Here is a 15689-nt window from a genome sequence, read left to right as displayed (position 1 = left end):
CCCACCTTAGCCAGTTGTCCTTGGCTGGCTGGTGCTTCCTCCGCCTTCCAAGCGTCCAACAACGGAAGGCACAAAAGGGGTCTCAGCCATTTTGTGTGGCTTTCACGGGGCCGCCGCAATTTTTCCGTTAAAATGGTCTCCGCTTCCCCCTGTTCTGGAACATTGCGCCTAAACATATCCCGGTCACTGGCTGTGGCATTTTGATCCTTGGAGACGCACCAATTTTAATAAGTTGTTACTCTGGGGCTTGAGTTTAAGGGAAGATAGGCACGCGCAATGCGCTGTTGAAGTCTATTTTTTCTTTCTTAAATGCTGAGACGCATGGGACATTTGCTAAGACGCAATGTTGCAACAATGGCCACTTCAAAACCTCCAGCTGAACCCCTCGTGGTCGTGCTGGGATCTACGGGCACGGGCAAGTCTGAGGTATGTTGGCTAATATCATGCTTATTATTCTTGGAGTTTCTAACAAGTTCCGCAGCTAGCAGTCGAGCTTGCGACTCGGCTGAATGGTGAAATCATCAACGCCGATGCCATGCAACTTTACAATGGACTCCCAATCATCACTAACAAAATCACAACCGAGGAACAGTGTGGAGTTCCTCACCATCTACTGGGCCATATCTCACTGGATGAGCAGCCATGGGACGTGGACGACTTCAGGCGAGAGGCTAACCGCGTGATAGGGGAGATTCGTGGTCGAGGACGTCTGCCTATTCTTGTGGGCGGCTCTCAGTATTACGTTGACCCCATCCTCTTTGAAGAGGTCATCCTGGAGGACATTGAGCTGGACACGTCCACGTCATTTCCAATCCTGCAAGAGTCAGGCGAAGTCATGCTTCATGAGCTGCGCAAGGTTGACCCCGAGATGGCTGATCGTTGGCATCCCAATGATCGCCGCAAGATCCAGCGATCTCTGGAGATTTATCTGAGAACCGGCAAGCGGGCCTCTGAATATTATGCGGAGCAACAGGCTCGCAAATCGGTGGCGCAGCAAGACGGTAGCAGGCGGCCCTGGGAGAATCTTCTCTTTTGGGTTTACTCGGAGCGGGAAGTCCTGCGCGCGCGTCTGGATGCACGAGTTGACAAGATGCAAAATGGTGGGCTCATGCAGGAAGTCCGAGAACTCTATGATTTCAAGCAGAAAAAGGAGGCTGAGGGCCGAATACTCGACATGACAAAGGGCATTTGGCAGTCAATCGGATACAAGCAGTTTGAGCCGTACTTGTCTGCCGTGGACGAGGGTCGAGAGGCTTCAGAGCTTGAGAAGCTGAAGAATGCCGCACTTGAGGAGATGAAGACGGCCACAAGACGGTATGCCGTCTACCAGACTCGCTGGATTAGACTCAAGCAGATACCTCGGCTGCGAGAGGTTGGACCCGAGGCGATGGGTAGCCTTTATCTCCTCGATAGCACCGATGTTTCTAAATACGGCCAAAACGTTGTCGAACCTGCTGTGCGATTGGCAAAGCAGTTTCTCCGTGGCGAGGAGCGCCCATCACCAACTGAGATCTCACCCTTGGCTAACGAGGTTCTCACGCAGGTGGGTAATCCACCTCCAAAGGCAACGCCGTGCAAACGCATGTGCGAGGTATGCCACACCGTCTTGATGACCGAGGAGGCTTGGAAGCAACACTTGAAGAGTGCTACTCATCGTCGGGTGGTACGCAAGAAGGCGAGGATGTCGCTTGTGCCAGTGGAGCAAAAGCCTGAAGATGGCGAATCGGCAAAAGTTGATGAAGAGGATTCTGGTCCAGAGATAGGATCCATGTTTTCAGAATAGGAAATGACAAATATAAATTCACAACCTGTCTTAGTCGCGTAAGATACCAATATGTCTCCTCCATCAATATCATCCCATATGTGACCCATAAGAATGTCCCGTCTCATGTCTGTCTTTCCTCCCATGCCCGTCTCCCCAGGTATCGCCATCGCGCCGACTTTGAGCGTTCATATCGTGTCGTTGGGCATCCTCAGATGCTATAGCCGACGCCGGCTCGTTCCAGCAACCTCCTTCTGTCGTGCAATTCATCTATCACTATTTAAGTTACATCGTATCTTCGTAAAATTTTGATAAAATTTTACAAAGTTTTCTCTATTTGTTTTCCCAATGTCCTCATAAATTAAGGATACATTTGTCAGAGAGTCGCACCAGCTCCTCGGTGACCTTTTTGGCATTCGCTACCTCCTCCTTGAGCCCCTTGAGCCCCTTGAGCCCCTCGTGGATTGCCAAGTGGTCGGCATTGTCATGAGCGTCGACGTCCTTACTTTGACTGCTGCTTGCCTCGCCCACTTGTTTCCCTTGTCAGAGCTCTTCTTCTTCTTTGTCGTAGTGTCTTCGGTGTGCTTGGGTATGGTCAACTTCCGCTTGACTGGGTGTCGGGGCTTCTCGCTCTCCTTGACAGCTTTCACCACGGCTTTGTCGAGATCCTTGCAGTGCTGGTTCGCTCTGAAAACTCGAGCCTTTGTCGATCCGCTCTCTTTAAGCTTCCGCTTACTCATGTCGGAAGTTGGGAATGCATTCTGAAACTTGATGGCCGCCTTTGTAGCCAGAAACGTGTGTGCCCATCACTCCCAGTGCTCCGATGCTTCCATATGCCGGTCCCAGTTCTGGAGCATCGACGACACTCCCTCTGTTGGTTATGGGGATGAGAATCATGGGTATTCTGCAGACATGTTGCCGGAGAGATCATGTACCAATAAATGTTGAGGGAAGATCCCCTCCTTGGGGTTGGGTTCCGTGAAGCAATCTGCATATGTAACCAGCGGTCTGTTGGTTTGTGGCACCTTTCTCTTTCTTGTCACGATACTTTGTCGGTGGATGAGTCTCTCCCGGACTCTGGCGGGGAGTCCAGGTCCTCCAATGCCTTTTCAGCCTTGTCCAGAGTGTACACACGCGCGATGGAAGCGGTAGCGACGCCGTCACAGGTCTTAATGTCGATGTAAAGAGCTCCTTTCTTCATCGCCAGCGATGCAGGAGGTTCGTTCGTCGGGCGTCAGGCTTGTCTTGCTGTTCACTAGCATGTGTTGTCGGCAGACCTGATTCTTGGGATGGAAAAACGATGTGGTGAAGTGATTTACTCGATTATTCACATCTATAATCTTTCGGAGACGTAGCTAATACGTCGCGACTACAGTCTTGGTCAAGCATAGATAAGCAAAATAAATACCCATATTCCTTTAACACTTTATTCTAGTAACATGTTCCATTCTCATGAATAGGCCGAGATTCCCATCACAGCCACGTACGACGCCTTTTCACCTTGGTTCAAGATGTAGAGAGCACAACCTCCTTGGACCCCATCCAGTTAATTTTGTGTACCCGATGAGAAAAGTATCCAACTCCAAGGTCAAAGGGCACCGCCGTCTCCCTGATTCCCAGTCTACTTTTCAATCTCGGCCTTGACCCACTTCTCGAGGCCACCACGAGCAATGATCTCTTGGACGTTGGGCGGCATCTCGCCAACCTTCTGGCTCCATGTCTCGCCGCTCTTCTCGGTGACGACGACCTTGCTGCGGCGGAGATCCCAGAGGAGCTTCCACCCGGTGCGGCGCGTGAGGGGCTTCTCGGCGTCGTCCTTGTAGGTCTCGCGGAGGCGCTCCACGAGGCGCGGCACCTCGACACCTAGGAGGGCGTTGTTGATACTGTTCCGGCTAAAGATGTTGCCAAAGCTTCCCGAGACAACCAATGGGATCTCCTTGGCCAGGATGGCGGTGGCAGCCTGCTCTCGGGACGAGCCACAGCCAAAGTTGAAGCCGGCGACGAGGATGTCACCTGCGCGAGCTGTGTTGCGGAACTCGGGGTCGTAGTTCTCCATGCACACCTCGCTCATCTGCTCCCTCGTTATGCCATCTTGATAAGTGTATTTTCCTGCATCATCTGTTAGTCCATACACTATATTAGCACGACGATTCGCTCTTACCGGGATAGATGCCGTCGGTGTTGATGTTGTCGGCGTCGCAAAAGACAATCTCACCCTCGATCTTCTCAGGAAAGCCAGGGATGATGTCCGTGAGTGTCTCCTCCCCCTCAGCCTCAGAAGCAGGAGCAGCGGTCTCGGCCTCTGCTCCGGAGCCGTCCTTTTCAGCAACAGCAATCATGCTCTCGGCCTCTGCAATGATCTTGTCGAGAGCATCTTCAATGGAGAGGGCCTTGTCTGCCACATGATCTCCGCTGCCCTCTCCAATGATAACCTTCTCGACGCCCTCGGGCTTCTGGTACCAGCCGGGTCCAGCAATCTTGCCCTGAATGGCACTGGCAGCAACGATCTCTGGGCTGGCGAGATATGCCTTTGCAAGCGGCGAGCCCATACGTCCCTTGAAGTTCCGGTTGGACGCGCTTATGCCAACCTCGCCTTCTTCAAGAAGACCTGTCCCGAGTCCGATACACGGGCCACAGCCGCTAGGCAAGAACTCAGCACCGGCCTCGCGAAGAACGTCCCAATCGCCGGCCTCCTCTGCGATCTTCTGCTCCAAGATGGATGCCGCAGCGACGTAAAACTTGACACCGGGCGCAACCCTGGCCGGTTTGCCCTCCTGGGCGGCCTCCCGGAAGACGCGAGCGGCGGCAGCCAAATCGGAGGCCCGGGAGTTGGTACATGACACAAGACTTAATTCCATATTAGTAGCCTTCACTCGACCACGGGCCATCTCGACTTACTAAGCCTTATCAACGGAGATGCTTTGAGGTTCGAGATCTCGGATAGGAGTGGCAACCTTGACCGAGTTGGGACCAGCAACAAAGGGAGAGAGGGTTGAAAGGTTCAGGTAGAGCTCCTTCGCGTAGGTGGCACCCTGGTCAGCAGTGAGCCTGTTTTCGACCAGGTCATCTATACGCTTGTGAGTGAACCTGCTCTCGTTAGAGTTTGGGCTGAGCATGGCAGCAGTGGTGGCCTTGGCACGCAGCCACGAGACGAGGACATCGTCAACAGGGAACAGCCCTAATAAAGTTAGTCAAATCACACAACGAGGAACAAGGGTCGAAAACCTGTGAGGCATCCCCATTCTGTGCTCATGTTAGAGATTGTGAGACGGTCGTCGATGGGGATGCTGTGCATTGTTTGTTCTGATCCGGCAAACTCGATGGCATGGTTCAGCACCTCGTCCTTGTTGAAGAGACCGCAGAGGGCAACGATGACATCCTTTCCCGTAACTCCAGGGGGCAAGAGCCCGGTGAACGTGACCTTGGCGATCGGGGGAATCTGCCACCAGGTACGTTCCGTTGACCAGATGGCGGCGGCGTCTGTCCTAACGACAGGGGTTCTTGTATCATGTTAGTCCAGGTCCACTCCGCGAATTCATGGACGAACCCAAGGCACCCAATTCCACCATAAATGTTCGAGTGACTATCAGATGCCACAGCAAGGCTTTCTGGCCAAGCATATCCTTCCTCGATCATGATTTGGTGGCCAATGCCCCGCCCTGCTGGGTAGCTAGTGCCAATTAGTGGAAGTTATCGCAACAGTTCCACCGCCTCCTTACAATGCTGTGCCATGCTTCTCAGCGAACTCTTGTATGTTTTTATATTTGCGCAGGTTGGCCTCAGTTTTGTTCTGGGTGTCGTGATCAAGGGTCTAATGAATTTGAGAGCCTGTCAGTAATTAACAACCGGTGTAGTGTATCGGAATAGTCGAGTTTCTTGCCATAACGATTTGTGACGGGTTCTTGATCTGGGTGGCGCCGATAGACATCATCTTTAAAGCGACAGGCCAGCTATTGTCATGTGCTAGAGGGTAATTAGCTAGGCTTATCTGGAGGGAAGTGAAGAGACGAACTCATGCACTGCGCAGGCTGCAAAGTCACATAATCCCCAGACTTGACCTTCTTGCCAGGGGCAAGGCCAACCGAGTACCGCTGTACAATCTTCTCGGTGAGGGTTTGGGGAGTCGAGGGAGCTGTTGCTGAGGCGGCATCGAGGGAACTGAGGAGGTCGGCGGCGTTGGGCGCATTCTCAAGCTGCGAGTGGAATGCCTGTTGTCGGAGAGGACGAGACGTCGAGTAGGCGTGGAATTGAGAGACGGCAGCAGAGAGAGACTGAGACCGGACGACGAGGCGCTGTCTCGAGAGGCTCGAGAGCCTAGACACGGTCGAGAGAGCGACGGCTCTTCGCTGAAGTTGGCGCATGTGAGTCAAGGAGCAGTGAGTATACGGGTGGACAACTTACAATTGGTGTCATGATGAAGCTTGTCAATCCTATACAGCCCTGATATCCTAAAGAAATAAATATGAGGAACAATAGTTGTATAGGCAGCTACAACTTGAGTTGTTGCAAAGAGCGACGTTGAAAAAAGTTGTGGATAGCTTCATCCGATGGTCGGCCCCAGATGTCGTCGCAAAACAGCACTCGCCAAAAAAATTGCGTGGGGTAAAATCAGCCGAACTCGGGCACATGCCATTGGCCGAAGCACTACCGACCGGGGAAATGGAAGATCCGTCCGCCCCCGTTAGATGCCTATGGCTTTACTTGCATGGCGCTATCCAAAACGCAGAAACTGCAACTTTAATGCGAAAAGATGGGGTCATGCAAAGGGATCAGCACTGTGGGAGAGCTGGCTGATACGGCAAAACTGGGTGGCAGATTAAGCTTTCTCACAGTGTCTACTTAGCTCAAAGCTTCCGAAGCATCCGTGTTCCCGCTTTGCCTGCCGTACTTGCTTCCTGGGCCCTGCCAACTTTAAGAAAAACCATAAGATCCAAGTTCCTATCTTTACTGACCAAGCAATTCAACGTCATCGTACTTCATTGCGGACTTTTGACAGTTGAAAACCAGCTCTGGAAACTCTGAATCGAGTTCCTGAATCATCTCTTTCCCAAACTGTGGCTTCTTGGCTGAACTGATAGCATCTCGGCGCACGTGCCCGAAAACCCTCTAGTTTCTTACTACCCAACCTGAGAGGACGATCTTTGAACCCGAACGGCGACGACGGGGCCGCAGGTATTATTGGCATCTGTCCCTAGTCTTTCCGAGCGCGCATTTTGTGATACTGGCGGAGGTTCAGTTGTCGCATCGAGTCACGAACCCAACGCCATCTTACGCCAGGGCTTGAAGACAGTATCGGGGCTCGAGTCATTCTGACTCATTTGAACGGCGCAAATTTGATCGAGTCTGCAGAAACTTCCCAAGTCCGCAGTATATCACAACTCGTTTCTTCCGCCGTTCCTCGCCGGCTGGAGTACCAAGTTAGCAGCTTTCACGCCCCCTGCATTTTCCCTTTTGGACGGAATTTTTGCTGTCAACTCCGCCGACCTCCACCTCCACCTCCGCCGCCAACGGCCGAAACCCCGTTGATTTGCCCTCCGTTATTTCGCTGCGGCACCTCGTTTTCGGAACAGACAGGGATTGGCAGGCAGACGCATTATTGGCCCATCCAGGCTAGAAGCTTCGATTGGACTCAGTCACGCAGTTTATCGAAAAGCGGCAGGCCCAAGGTAAAAATACCTACCAGGTAGTCGGCGTCCGGAGATCACGGCGTCCGTCCTGTCGTCACAAGCTCACATCATCCATCAACCTCCCACCATATTGCCAAACGACGTCTAGCCATCCCCCTTGGCAATCTGTCAGCAGCCGAAACATCCTTCTCTTTCGGATCGGCCTTTGAACACGCGCATTACGGATTCGGAAAACCCCTGTCTGTCGCATACGTACGCAGCTCTTGTTCTCATCTCCAGAGTCCCAGAGCCTCCTGGCGAACCCTGTTCACCTGTCTCTCGGTCCCTGGCTCTTTGGCTCCCTCTCAAGCTTCTTCTCAAGCCTTCTTCTCTCATCTTGATCTTCACACACCCCCGTAATTGTTTCCTCTGCGCAGCCCAAGTTGTCGTCAACTCATCTGATTGATTGACGGGAGGCGCTGGTTCCGGCGCATGAGACTGGACGCCCCTGCTTAGCACACCACCTACCTACCTACGGGCTACCACTGACAGACACTCCCCGGGGACCCGGCACTGCCTGGTTGACACCTTACCTTGCAACATCCATCCCTTCGCCAGGCACCGGCTTTGTGCGACTATTCCGCAGCTTCGCGCCAGCTTGGCCTTTAGATATCGCCACTGGTACGGACAAGCCGGCTCTTCCATATCATCCTCCTGTCTCGTCCCGTCCCGTACGAACCCTCCTGGCTCTTGCAAAAATCGTTTTGCCCCTCCCCCTCACCCTCTCATGATCCTAGCCCCTGTGGAGCTCCTGTCAGCGTCATAGGGCCTCTACTCTGAGATCTAACGTTATCTTCCCGCGACAACACCTACCGTTTGGCATGTGAGACGTTTCTTGAAGTGAAGCGCATCGAGTTCTGTGGACATGTCGACAACGACGACGCCTGGATCTCACAAGGCGCCCAGAGTGTTGGCCTGCGTCTTGTGTCAGCATCGCAAGATCAAATGCGACCGCAACACGCCTTGCTCGAATTGCATCAAGGTGCGTCAGCTACCTAGCCCGTCCCGCTGCATTTCGCTTATCCATATCGCGCCCGCGCCCTTTGTTTGGCTTCTTGATGCCTTCCGTGTCTGCCTTGTGTCCTTGTGCTCTTTGTGCCTCAGGTTCCATGAACTTCAACTTACCAGTAAGCCAGGCCAATGTTACGTGCACACCAAGCACTCCAGCTCCCGCAAGGAAGCGTCGGAGACCGAACCAAGACCTTCAGGAGCGGCTCGCTCGATGTGAGCAGTTGCTGAAGCAGTATGCTGATGGTACCGTGCCATCTCCATCGGCGCAGGCCTCACCGGCCATGAACAGTGCCATGTCGGATGTCATGGTCAGCACGCCGAACAACTGTGATTCCCAGACGAAATGGAAGCCGGCTGGCAAGATGGTCAAGGAAGAGGGTGGCGTGCGATTCATGGATAGCTACCTGTGGGCCAACATTCATGAAGAGGTGAGCATGTCCAATGTGTCTCAATGAGTCTGCGAAACTGACGCTCGGCACAAGCTCCAAGCGATGAAGGAGATTGTCGATACCGACGACCCCGAAGACAGCAGTGTTATGGGCTCTGAGGATCTGAGCCCAGACTACAACATCGACCTTCTCCTACCCTCGGATGCTTCAAGCGGATCCAACGAGGATCATCAGCCAGATCCCGTCCATGTCTTTCGACTCTGGCAGTTGTTCGTGGACCGCGTTAACCCTTTGACCAAAATCATCCACGTCCCGTCGGTACAGCCATATGTGATGGAAGCGGCGACCAACATGAACAACATTCCGTTAAACTACCAGGCTCTCTTGTTCTCTATCTTCACCATGGCTGCGGTGTCTCTCTCCGATGCCGAAGCGACGCAGATGCTCGGATGCTCGCGCGACGATGCTCTGCGCAAGTACACCATTGGAACCAAGATGGCATTAACCAAATTCAACTTTCTCAAAAACTACGACATGGTAGCTTTGCAGGCATTGCTGCTTTATCTAGTGAGATAGTCCGCTTCAACAGTCTTGATGCGTGCTGACGGTTATAGTTTTCTCTTCAGAATCGCTACGACAGGCATGCCGCCTGGATTCTTAGCGGAATGGTTGTCCGGATCGCCCAAAAGATGGGATATCACCGTGACGGCGAACTCTTGAACCTCAACGCCTTTGAAACCGAGATGCGAAGACGAATGTGGTGGCAGATCATTCTACATGATGCCAAGAATGCCCTGGTTTCCGGGCTTAGCCACTCGATGCTCCCCAGCAGCTGGGACACAAGGATGCCACAGAATGTGAACGACGCGGACCTGTTTCCTGGATCGAACGAACCCATTCAACCGCGCGAGGGCCCAACGGAGATGGCATTCTGCCTGATTGGTTACCAGATTGCCAAGTTTCTGGTCCACGCCGAGTCCCTCCACGGCACCCCGGGACTGGAAGCTGCCATTATGGGCGACGATTACGAGGACAGAGATCCCGACATGTTTCCCTCCATCGAAAAGTACCGAGAACTTGTCGACGACCTCGAGAAAGGCTTGCTGGAGGTTGAAGCCCGCTACATCGACCCTTCTGCTGGACCTGTCCACCTTGCAGCCCTCGCGATACGCCCAATGCTTACCAGCAAGATGAGAGAGATGCTGGTGCCCATGAGGGAGCAGCCAGAATGGGGGACCGAGATCCTCAACAAGAAGGACAACCTCTTCAAGATTGTACTGATGAACAACGAACACAGCACCAACGCTTACGAGGTAATGGAGCACGCAGGGTTTTTGTGGTTTGTCAAGTTCCACTTCCAGATCGACATCTTCACCGTCATGACGAAGCAGCTCACCCAGCGCCCGACTGGCTCTCTTGCGGACCGCGCTTGGGGTATGGTGGAAAAGATTTACCGATTTCACCCAGAGCTCTTGGACATGAATCAAAAGGTGTACGTGATACAAGCTCAGACTGTCCTGAAGGCATGGAAAGCCCGCGAGCAAGCCTTCCGGCAGGCAGGTCAACCCGTTGAATGCCCCAGCTTTGTGTACCGCCTCCGCGAATGCCTCACCAATAATGGACGCAGCTCTGAGCCACCACCTCAGCCGCCGCCGACTCAACCTCCAACGTCGGTGGCCCAGATGACGGACCTTGATCCATTCCTGGGTGGCTATCTGGACGTTTCGACTCTCAACTGGGATATGTGGGGGAACATGAACCAACCACAGAATCAGCTTCCTTCTTCACTGTTTGGCAGCTTTGGCATGGGGAGTATGAATTGAGGGGTCTCAATGCACATGAATTAATCATCTTGGAAAAACGGCGCGGCTGGTACGAGGCTAATGAAATGGGAATCTCCACGGAGTCGGTTGTACAATTACACATAGAGCGATCTGTTTGGGCGCCGGTAGGCTAAATAGATGGTTGACATATACACGCATATTCGGGCAGGGATGCTTCTTCCTACATGTACTTAATGAACACTCGGGATAGGACAGTCTACGCTTCGGAAGGATGCTTCTTGTATGTATCAGTAACGGAGATATCAGTTCACAACAGTCAGGCAAAGTGTGTCAATGACTTTTCTTGGCGGTCTACTTGATCGAGATGAACCTTGCTTTCCCCCTGTCCACTCAGACCCCATATGTTCCTTGCTCTCTCACTGTCGTCCCCATTTCCATCCCATGTTCACATCGTCCCACAGGCGTTGACTTGATTCCATCGAGAAAGATTGGCTTGTCTTGTTGCTGCTCAATGGAGGTTGTCGTGTTTGTGCTTAGGCAGTAGCCGGGCGGGGGCCGTTGGCGTTCTGCTGCTGCTGAGCACCGACATTCTGGTTCTCATCATTGTCCTGGGCTTCGTTGTCGGGGGCACGGTCACGGCCGGTGACAGCGCGGGCACGCTGGAGGATGTAGCGAAGGTATTGAACAGCAAAACCCTCGCTGATGGGAGCCTGGGGGAAACGCTCCCAAGACCCGTTGGTGTAGTAGAGAGTGCGGATGGGGTTGGCACCGTTGCGAGCAGGTCGGCCACCGTTGGCGTTGTCGTTGGCGTTGTCGCGGACGGGACGGGGTTTAGCGACGAAGATGACATAGCCAATGATGCCCATGACGATGAGCATGAGACCGGCACTGACGGTAACCACCATGATAGTGCTGTTGTTGTCCTCGGGGAGAGAACGGGGCATGACGTGAACCGACATGTTGATGGTTGTTCTCCTGCAAGTTAGTGCTTGTTGAGCTTGAAGTAGTTCAACATCAGTACATACCACTTGGTGCTTGTCGAGCTTCGTTGTGGTTTTGTTGTTTCGGTTGGAGGGCTTCGTCCTTTGATACGAGCTGTAGCTGTATGAAAGGATGAAGAGAAGATGTTGAAGAGTTGATACGTGAGAAGAGAAGAGATGGTATATATATGGGAGTGTGCAAACGGCGCCGAGAAAGAGGACAATTGAGTTGAAGCATTGTTGAATAGAGGGACGAACGGCGATGTAAGTTGAATGGTAAGTATAAAGCAACGATGAGACGAAAGGGATCTGTTTGAAGATTTGAGATGATGGCCAAATTGGGATGATCAAGTTGCGTTTGGCACTTGAATATCACGATAAGATGGTAAAAGGTTGAACAAACGTCGAAACACCATCTTAAGAACAGGAACCATAAAAATGAGAGAGAATAATTAACTCAATTCAAAAGAGACTGGCTACTCTACCTTACTCAATCTAGTAACGGCTACAATCTAGCAACGACTACGATCTAGCAACGTCTACTCTGAATCTAGCGACTAAACAAACACATTCTGTACTCTATGAAACCAACACATCCTACCCACCCTTCCGCACTTAGGGACGAGCACCCTCCTCCTCATCCTTCTGATACTCACGGTTGTCCCTCATGATGGCCTCAACTCGGCGCTCCGCCTGCTTCCGGCTCTTATCCTCCCTGTGAACCTGTCTGTGTCCCATCCACTGGATGCAGATAAAGATGAGAAGGAAAACGATGACGATGATACATCCCACCGTGGCGTACAACCAGGGTGTGGTGCCCTTGGAGGGAGTCTCCTCGGCGAGTGCAGTGGGCTGTACCGTTGGGACAACGGCAGTGGTAAGCGTGATGAGGCTCTTGGGCTCCATGGAGAGTTCGAACCACGAACCACCGTTGTCGGGGCGGGTCTGGATTGGGGCATCCCAGGAGTCGGCCATGATTGCTGTAGTATGAGAAGAAGTTGTGATGAAAAGCTGGAAAAGTGTTAGCAAGTAAGATCGAGAGTGGAACGTACCTGTGTTTGCTGTGTGATTGAGTGTGAGCGTGTCTGGCCAGAAGAGGATTAATTGCAGGGCGACGTGATCCTCTTATGCGTTTGCAGTGCCTTCATGTCCAAGTAGCAGTGGTACCCAACGTGCAATGTCCAAAAAGTTGAGAACAATTGAACAAGGAGAAAAGGCTTATTATCTTGTTCGTTCACATTGTGCAGTGGCCTTGGCCCTTTCCGCGTGTACATCACTGTTTCTTTGTTTGATCAAGTTATTGTCATTGTCCAAGGTTGTAGTGAATGTGCAATTGTGCATCTTTTGCAAGAATAGAACATTGGTCACTGAAATAAAGTGTTGAAGGATGATGAGTATTTGTTCTTAGGTGTGTGTCATTAGGAGTGTGGCCATGACTTGTTGTCTATGGCCCCAAAGGATTGTAGATAGGAACAATTAAGTAACTACTGTACAACTGTTGATCTTCTCATGACCATCGCAATACCCCCGAGTCATTAATTACCCAGTTCTTCGTGCGACGAATCCACCACCCCTCGAAGGTACGCCTCGATGCACCTACCAACCCGCTCATCGTCCAACTCGTAGGTGCCCTTAGGCCCAAGTCCAAATCGGCTATACAGCTTCTAGCCAGTAAAAGCCAAAGGAAAGAATGGAAACGCAGCGGTTTCGAGCTCGAGATCTGTGACGTGATTGGTAGCGTAGTTGACAATGACGCGGAGCTCACCACCCTTGGCACCAATGTCCCAGTAGTTGAGGACATAACGGATTTCATCGAGGTGCATGTCTGCGTCGTAGAAGGCTCCGTCGTTTGTGATTTCTTGGAAAATGATGACTACGTCGACGTTTTTGGCGTGTTCTTCAAAATGGCGCTTGTTGGTGTAGAGGTTGTGCACTAGCATGTCCTCGTCGTCGTGAGGGCGCCATCCGCCGTTTTGGACGCTTTGAATGGTGTCGTACGTGGCTGTGATGGGAATCTCGACCTTGCTCACGCCGTAGATGTACTCGGTGAAGTCCTTGGAGGTAGCGGCATTGGCGAAGAGGAGTCCGGTGTCGTGGTGGAGGAGAGTTAGGCCATGGCGAACATCAATGAAGGATCGAGGGTAGTGACGGCTGAGGTTGCGACGGACACCCCAGCGAGTCACGATGAAGTCTCCATCGTCTGGGTCTTGACGGTCTTGAGACCAAACGAACGAGTAGATGCGATGACGGATTCGTTGGAGAGCGTCGCTTGTCTTGAGAGGGTTTCTTTGGTCAACATCGAACAGGCGTCCCCAAGGGAAGCTGGTGCACTTAGGTGAGTTGGAGGATGTAACGAGAGAGAGCAGAACATGTCTTGCTCCGCCATAGAAAGACGTGAATGAAGCACCGAGCTTTTCCATGGCGACGGTGTTGATGCCTTTGTGTACACAGCTCAGCGCTTGTGCAGCTGAGGGCAGATCAGGTTGAGGCGTGATGAATTGACGTGACCAGCTTTAGGCTGACGAGGCGGAGATGTTGTGAACACGACCGCCGTGATTCACTGCTACGAAACCCTCATGGAAGGAGCAAGTGACTTGCACTCGTTCAATTGGCTACAGCAAACATGCACTCAAAACATGGGCGAAAGAATGTAGATCTCAAAATGAAACGACACCTAGACGGAGGAAGAGCTAGATGTCGAGATTAACGACGGACCAGTTTGTTTCTTCTCAGATCAGTCCAAGAGTCCAAAGACCCTGCCGGACAACCGCTGCCCACCATGGACAGCGTGCGGCGGACGTTCTTGACTATCTGAAGAAGAAAGAAAGGAAAAACAGAATAAAAAAGACGAGATTGAGCGGAGTATTTCAGAGGGTTGGATTGATTTCTTCTGCTGACTCAGCGAGATGCTTGCTCTGTCACGTGATGAAGACTCCGAGGCGGAGGGAATACCGGGTCACGTGTATCCCGAGATGAGGAATTCGCATACGGTGATTGGTTGGACTGGACCGAGAAGCCGAGGGAGCCCGTTCCGATACTTGCATGGCGAAGCATGCATCGGGAAATCCATCATCATCGATTCCCCAAACGACGACGAACCGCCCCTTCAGTGGTAATAACGACGCCGACGATATATCGTTGAACGAACAATTTTGGCCGCCCTCTCAATTCGATTCCCTCGATACTCTTCTGCCACGATGCTCGCTCAACGTGTTGGCGTCGCCGCCCTTCGCCGAGGTACGTCAATTGAAGCAATCCCCGATGCCGGGTTCTGCGAAAAAAACAGTGAATAGCCTCATGGGATGCGCAATGCTGACTCAATTGTCTAGGTGCGGCCAAGCCTAGCAGCGTCTTCTTCTCCCAGACGCTGCCCAAGGTTGCCCTGACTGCCGGCATCTCGACCACTCCCTCCCGGTAAGCTCTCAAGCACAAGCATCGCGAAATGCTTCCTTGACCTGACACGTGCTCCCAGTCCCGTCGCAAGCACCAAGCTCTCCCAGGAGGAGGGACGCCAGCTCCTCGTCAACCAGCGCCTGAACCGTCCCGTGTCCCCCCATCTGGGCATCTACAAGCTGGAGCAGACCTGGTTCGGCAGCTCGGCCTGGAACCGAATCACCGGATGCACCCTCTCGGCCACCATGTACGCCTTCATGGGCGCCTACCTCGTCGCCCCCGTCGTCGGCCTGCACCTCGAGACCGCCAGCGTCGCTGCTGCTTTTGGCGGCCTGCCCCTCGTCGTCAAGGGCGGCCTCAAGTTCGCCCTCGGCTTCCCCTTCGTGTACCACTTCATCAACGGCTTCAAGCACCTCCTGTACGACATGGGCAAGGGTTTCGCCAAGACCACGATCAAGAAGACTGACAACATCCTCTGGGCTGCGAGCATCCTTGGCGCCATTGGTCTGGTTGCCTTTGTGTAAGAGATGAAAAAAGAAGGAAGAAGTAGATTGGGCTAGCAACAGCAGTGGATGAAATACACCAAGCCGTGAGGGATTGAGAAGAGTACTGGAAATGGGAGACGAGGTACTCGTGTAGAAGTATGAATAAGCCTGGGAGGGCATTCCTGATTTTGAGCAAATCAATTTTACTATATGTATACC

The 15689-nt window shown here is 52.6% G+C and overlaps 7 protein-coding genes across 7 annotated transcripts; 3 read left to right on the top strand and 4 right to left on the bottom strand.

The window, feature by feature from the left end:
* Positions 1-354: 354 nt before the first annotated feature.
* Positions 355-1783, top strand: NCS54_01005500 (TRNA dimethylallyltransferase; the record flags this gene model as incomplete). The annotated part of the gene is made up of 2 exons (XM_053155376.1): positions 355-426; positions 482-1783. 2 exons carry the CDS (start codon positions 355-357, stop codon positions 1781-1783), a joined length of 1374 nt encoding a protein of 457 aa, XP_053011351.1.
* Positions 1784-3383: 1600 nt separating this feature from the next.
* On the bottom strand, positions 3384-6175 carry NCS54_01005400 (Homoaconitase, mitochondrial; the record flags this gene model as incomplete). The annotated part of the gene is made up of 9 exons (XM_053155375.1): positions 3384-3871; positions 3924-4609; positions 4661-4940; positions 4988-5262; positions 5310-5432; positions 5482-5573; positions 5643-5725; positions 5775-6108; positions 6164-6175. 9 exons carry the CDS (start codon positions 6173-6175, stop codon positions 3384-3386), a joined length of 2373 nt encoding a protein of 790 aa, XP_053011350.1.
* A 2118-nt stretch (positions 6176-8293) lies between these two features.
* NCS54_01005300 (Zn(2)-C6 fungal-type domain-containing protein) lies at positions 8294-10651 on the top strand (the record flags this gene model as incomplete). Its single annotated transcript, XM_053155374.1, has 4 exons — positions 8294-8410; positions 8565-8867; positions 8922-9395; positions 9443-10651. 4 exons carry the CDS (start codon positions 8294-8296, stop codon positions 10649-10651), a joined length of 2103 nt encoding a protein of 700 aa, XP_053011349.1.
* Positions 10652-11145: 494 nt separating this feature from the next.
* Positions 11146-11571, bottom strand: NCS54_01005200 (Hypothetical protein; the record flags this gene model as incomplete). Its single annotated transcript, XM_053155373.1, has 1 exon — positions 11146-11571. One exon carries the CDS (start codon positions 11569-11571, stop codon positions 11146-11148), a length of 426 nt encoding a protein of 141 aa, XP_053011348.1.
* A 636-nt stretch (positions 11572-12207) lies between these two features.
* NCS54_01005100 (Hypothetical protein) lies at positions 12208-12567 on the bottom strand (the record flags this gene model as incomplete). Its single annotated transcript, XM_053155372.1, has 1 exon — positions 12208-12567. The coding sequence occupies one exon, from the start codon at positions 12565-12567 to the stop codon at positions 12208-12210; it is 360 nt and encodes a 119-aa protein (XP_053011347.1).
* A 689-nt stretch (positions 12568-13256) lies between these two features.
* Positions 13257-14012, bottom strand: NCS54_01005000 (Hypothetical protein; the record flags this gene model as incomplete). The annotated part of the gene is made up of 1 exon (XM_053155371.1): positions 13257-14012. One exon carries the CDS (start codon positions 14010-14012, stop codon positions 13257-13259), a length of 756 nt encoding a protein of 251 aa, XP_053011346.1.
* A 777-nt stretch (positions 14013-14789) lies between these two features.
* On the top strand, positions 14790-15509 carry NCS54_01004900 (Hypothetical protein; the record flags this gene model as incomplete). The annotated part of the gene is made up of 3 exons (XM_053155370.1): positions 14790-14829; positions 14922-15006; positions 15065-15509. The coding sequence occupies 3 exons, from the start codon at positions 14790-14792 to the stop codon at positions 15507-15509; spliced, it is 570 nt and encodes a 189-aa protein (XP_053011345.1).
* Between the last annotated feature and the right edge of the window lie 180 nt (positions 15510-15689).

The sequence above is a fragment of the Fusarium falciforme genome, chromosome 8 (assembly GCF_026873545.1).
Source record: "Fusarium falciforme chromosome 8, complete sequence".
NCBI classification, from domain to species: Eukaryota; Fungi; Ascomycota; class Sordariomycetes; order Hypocreales; family Nectriaceae; genus Fusarium; species Fusarium falciforme.
Note: the sequence above shows the minus strand (reverse complement) of the source record. Positions and strands in the feature narration are given on the sequence as shown.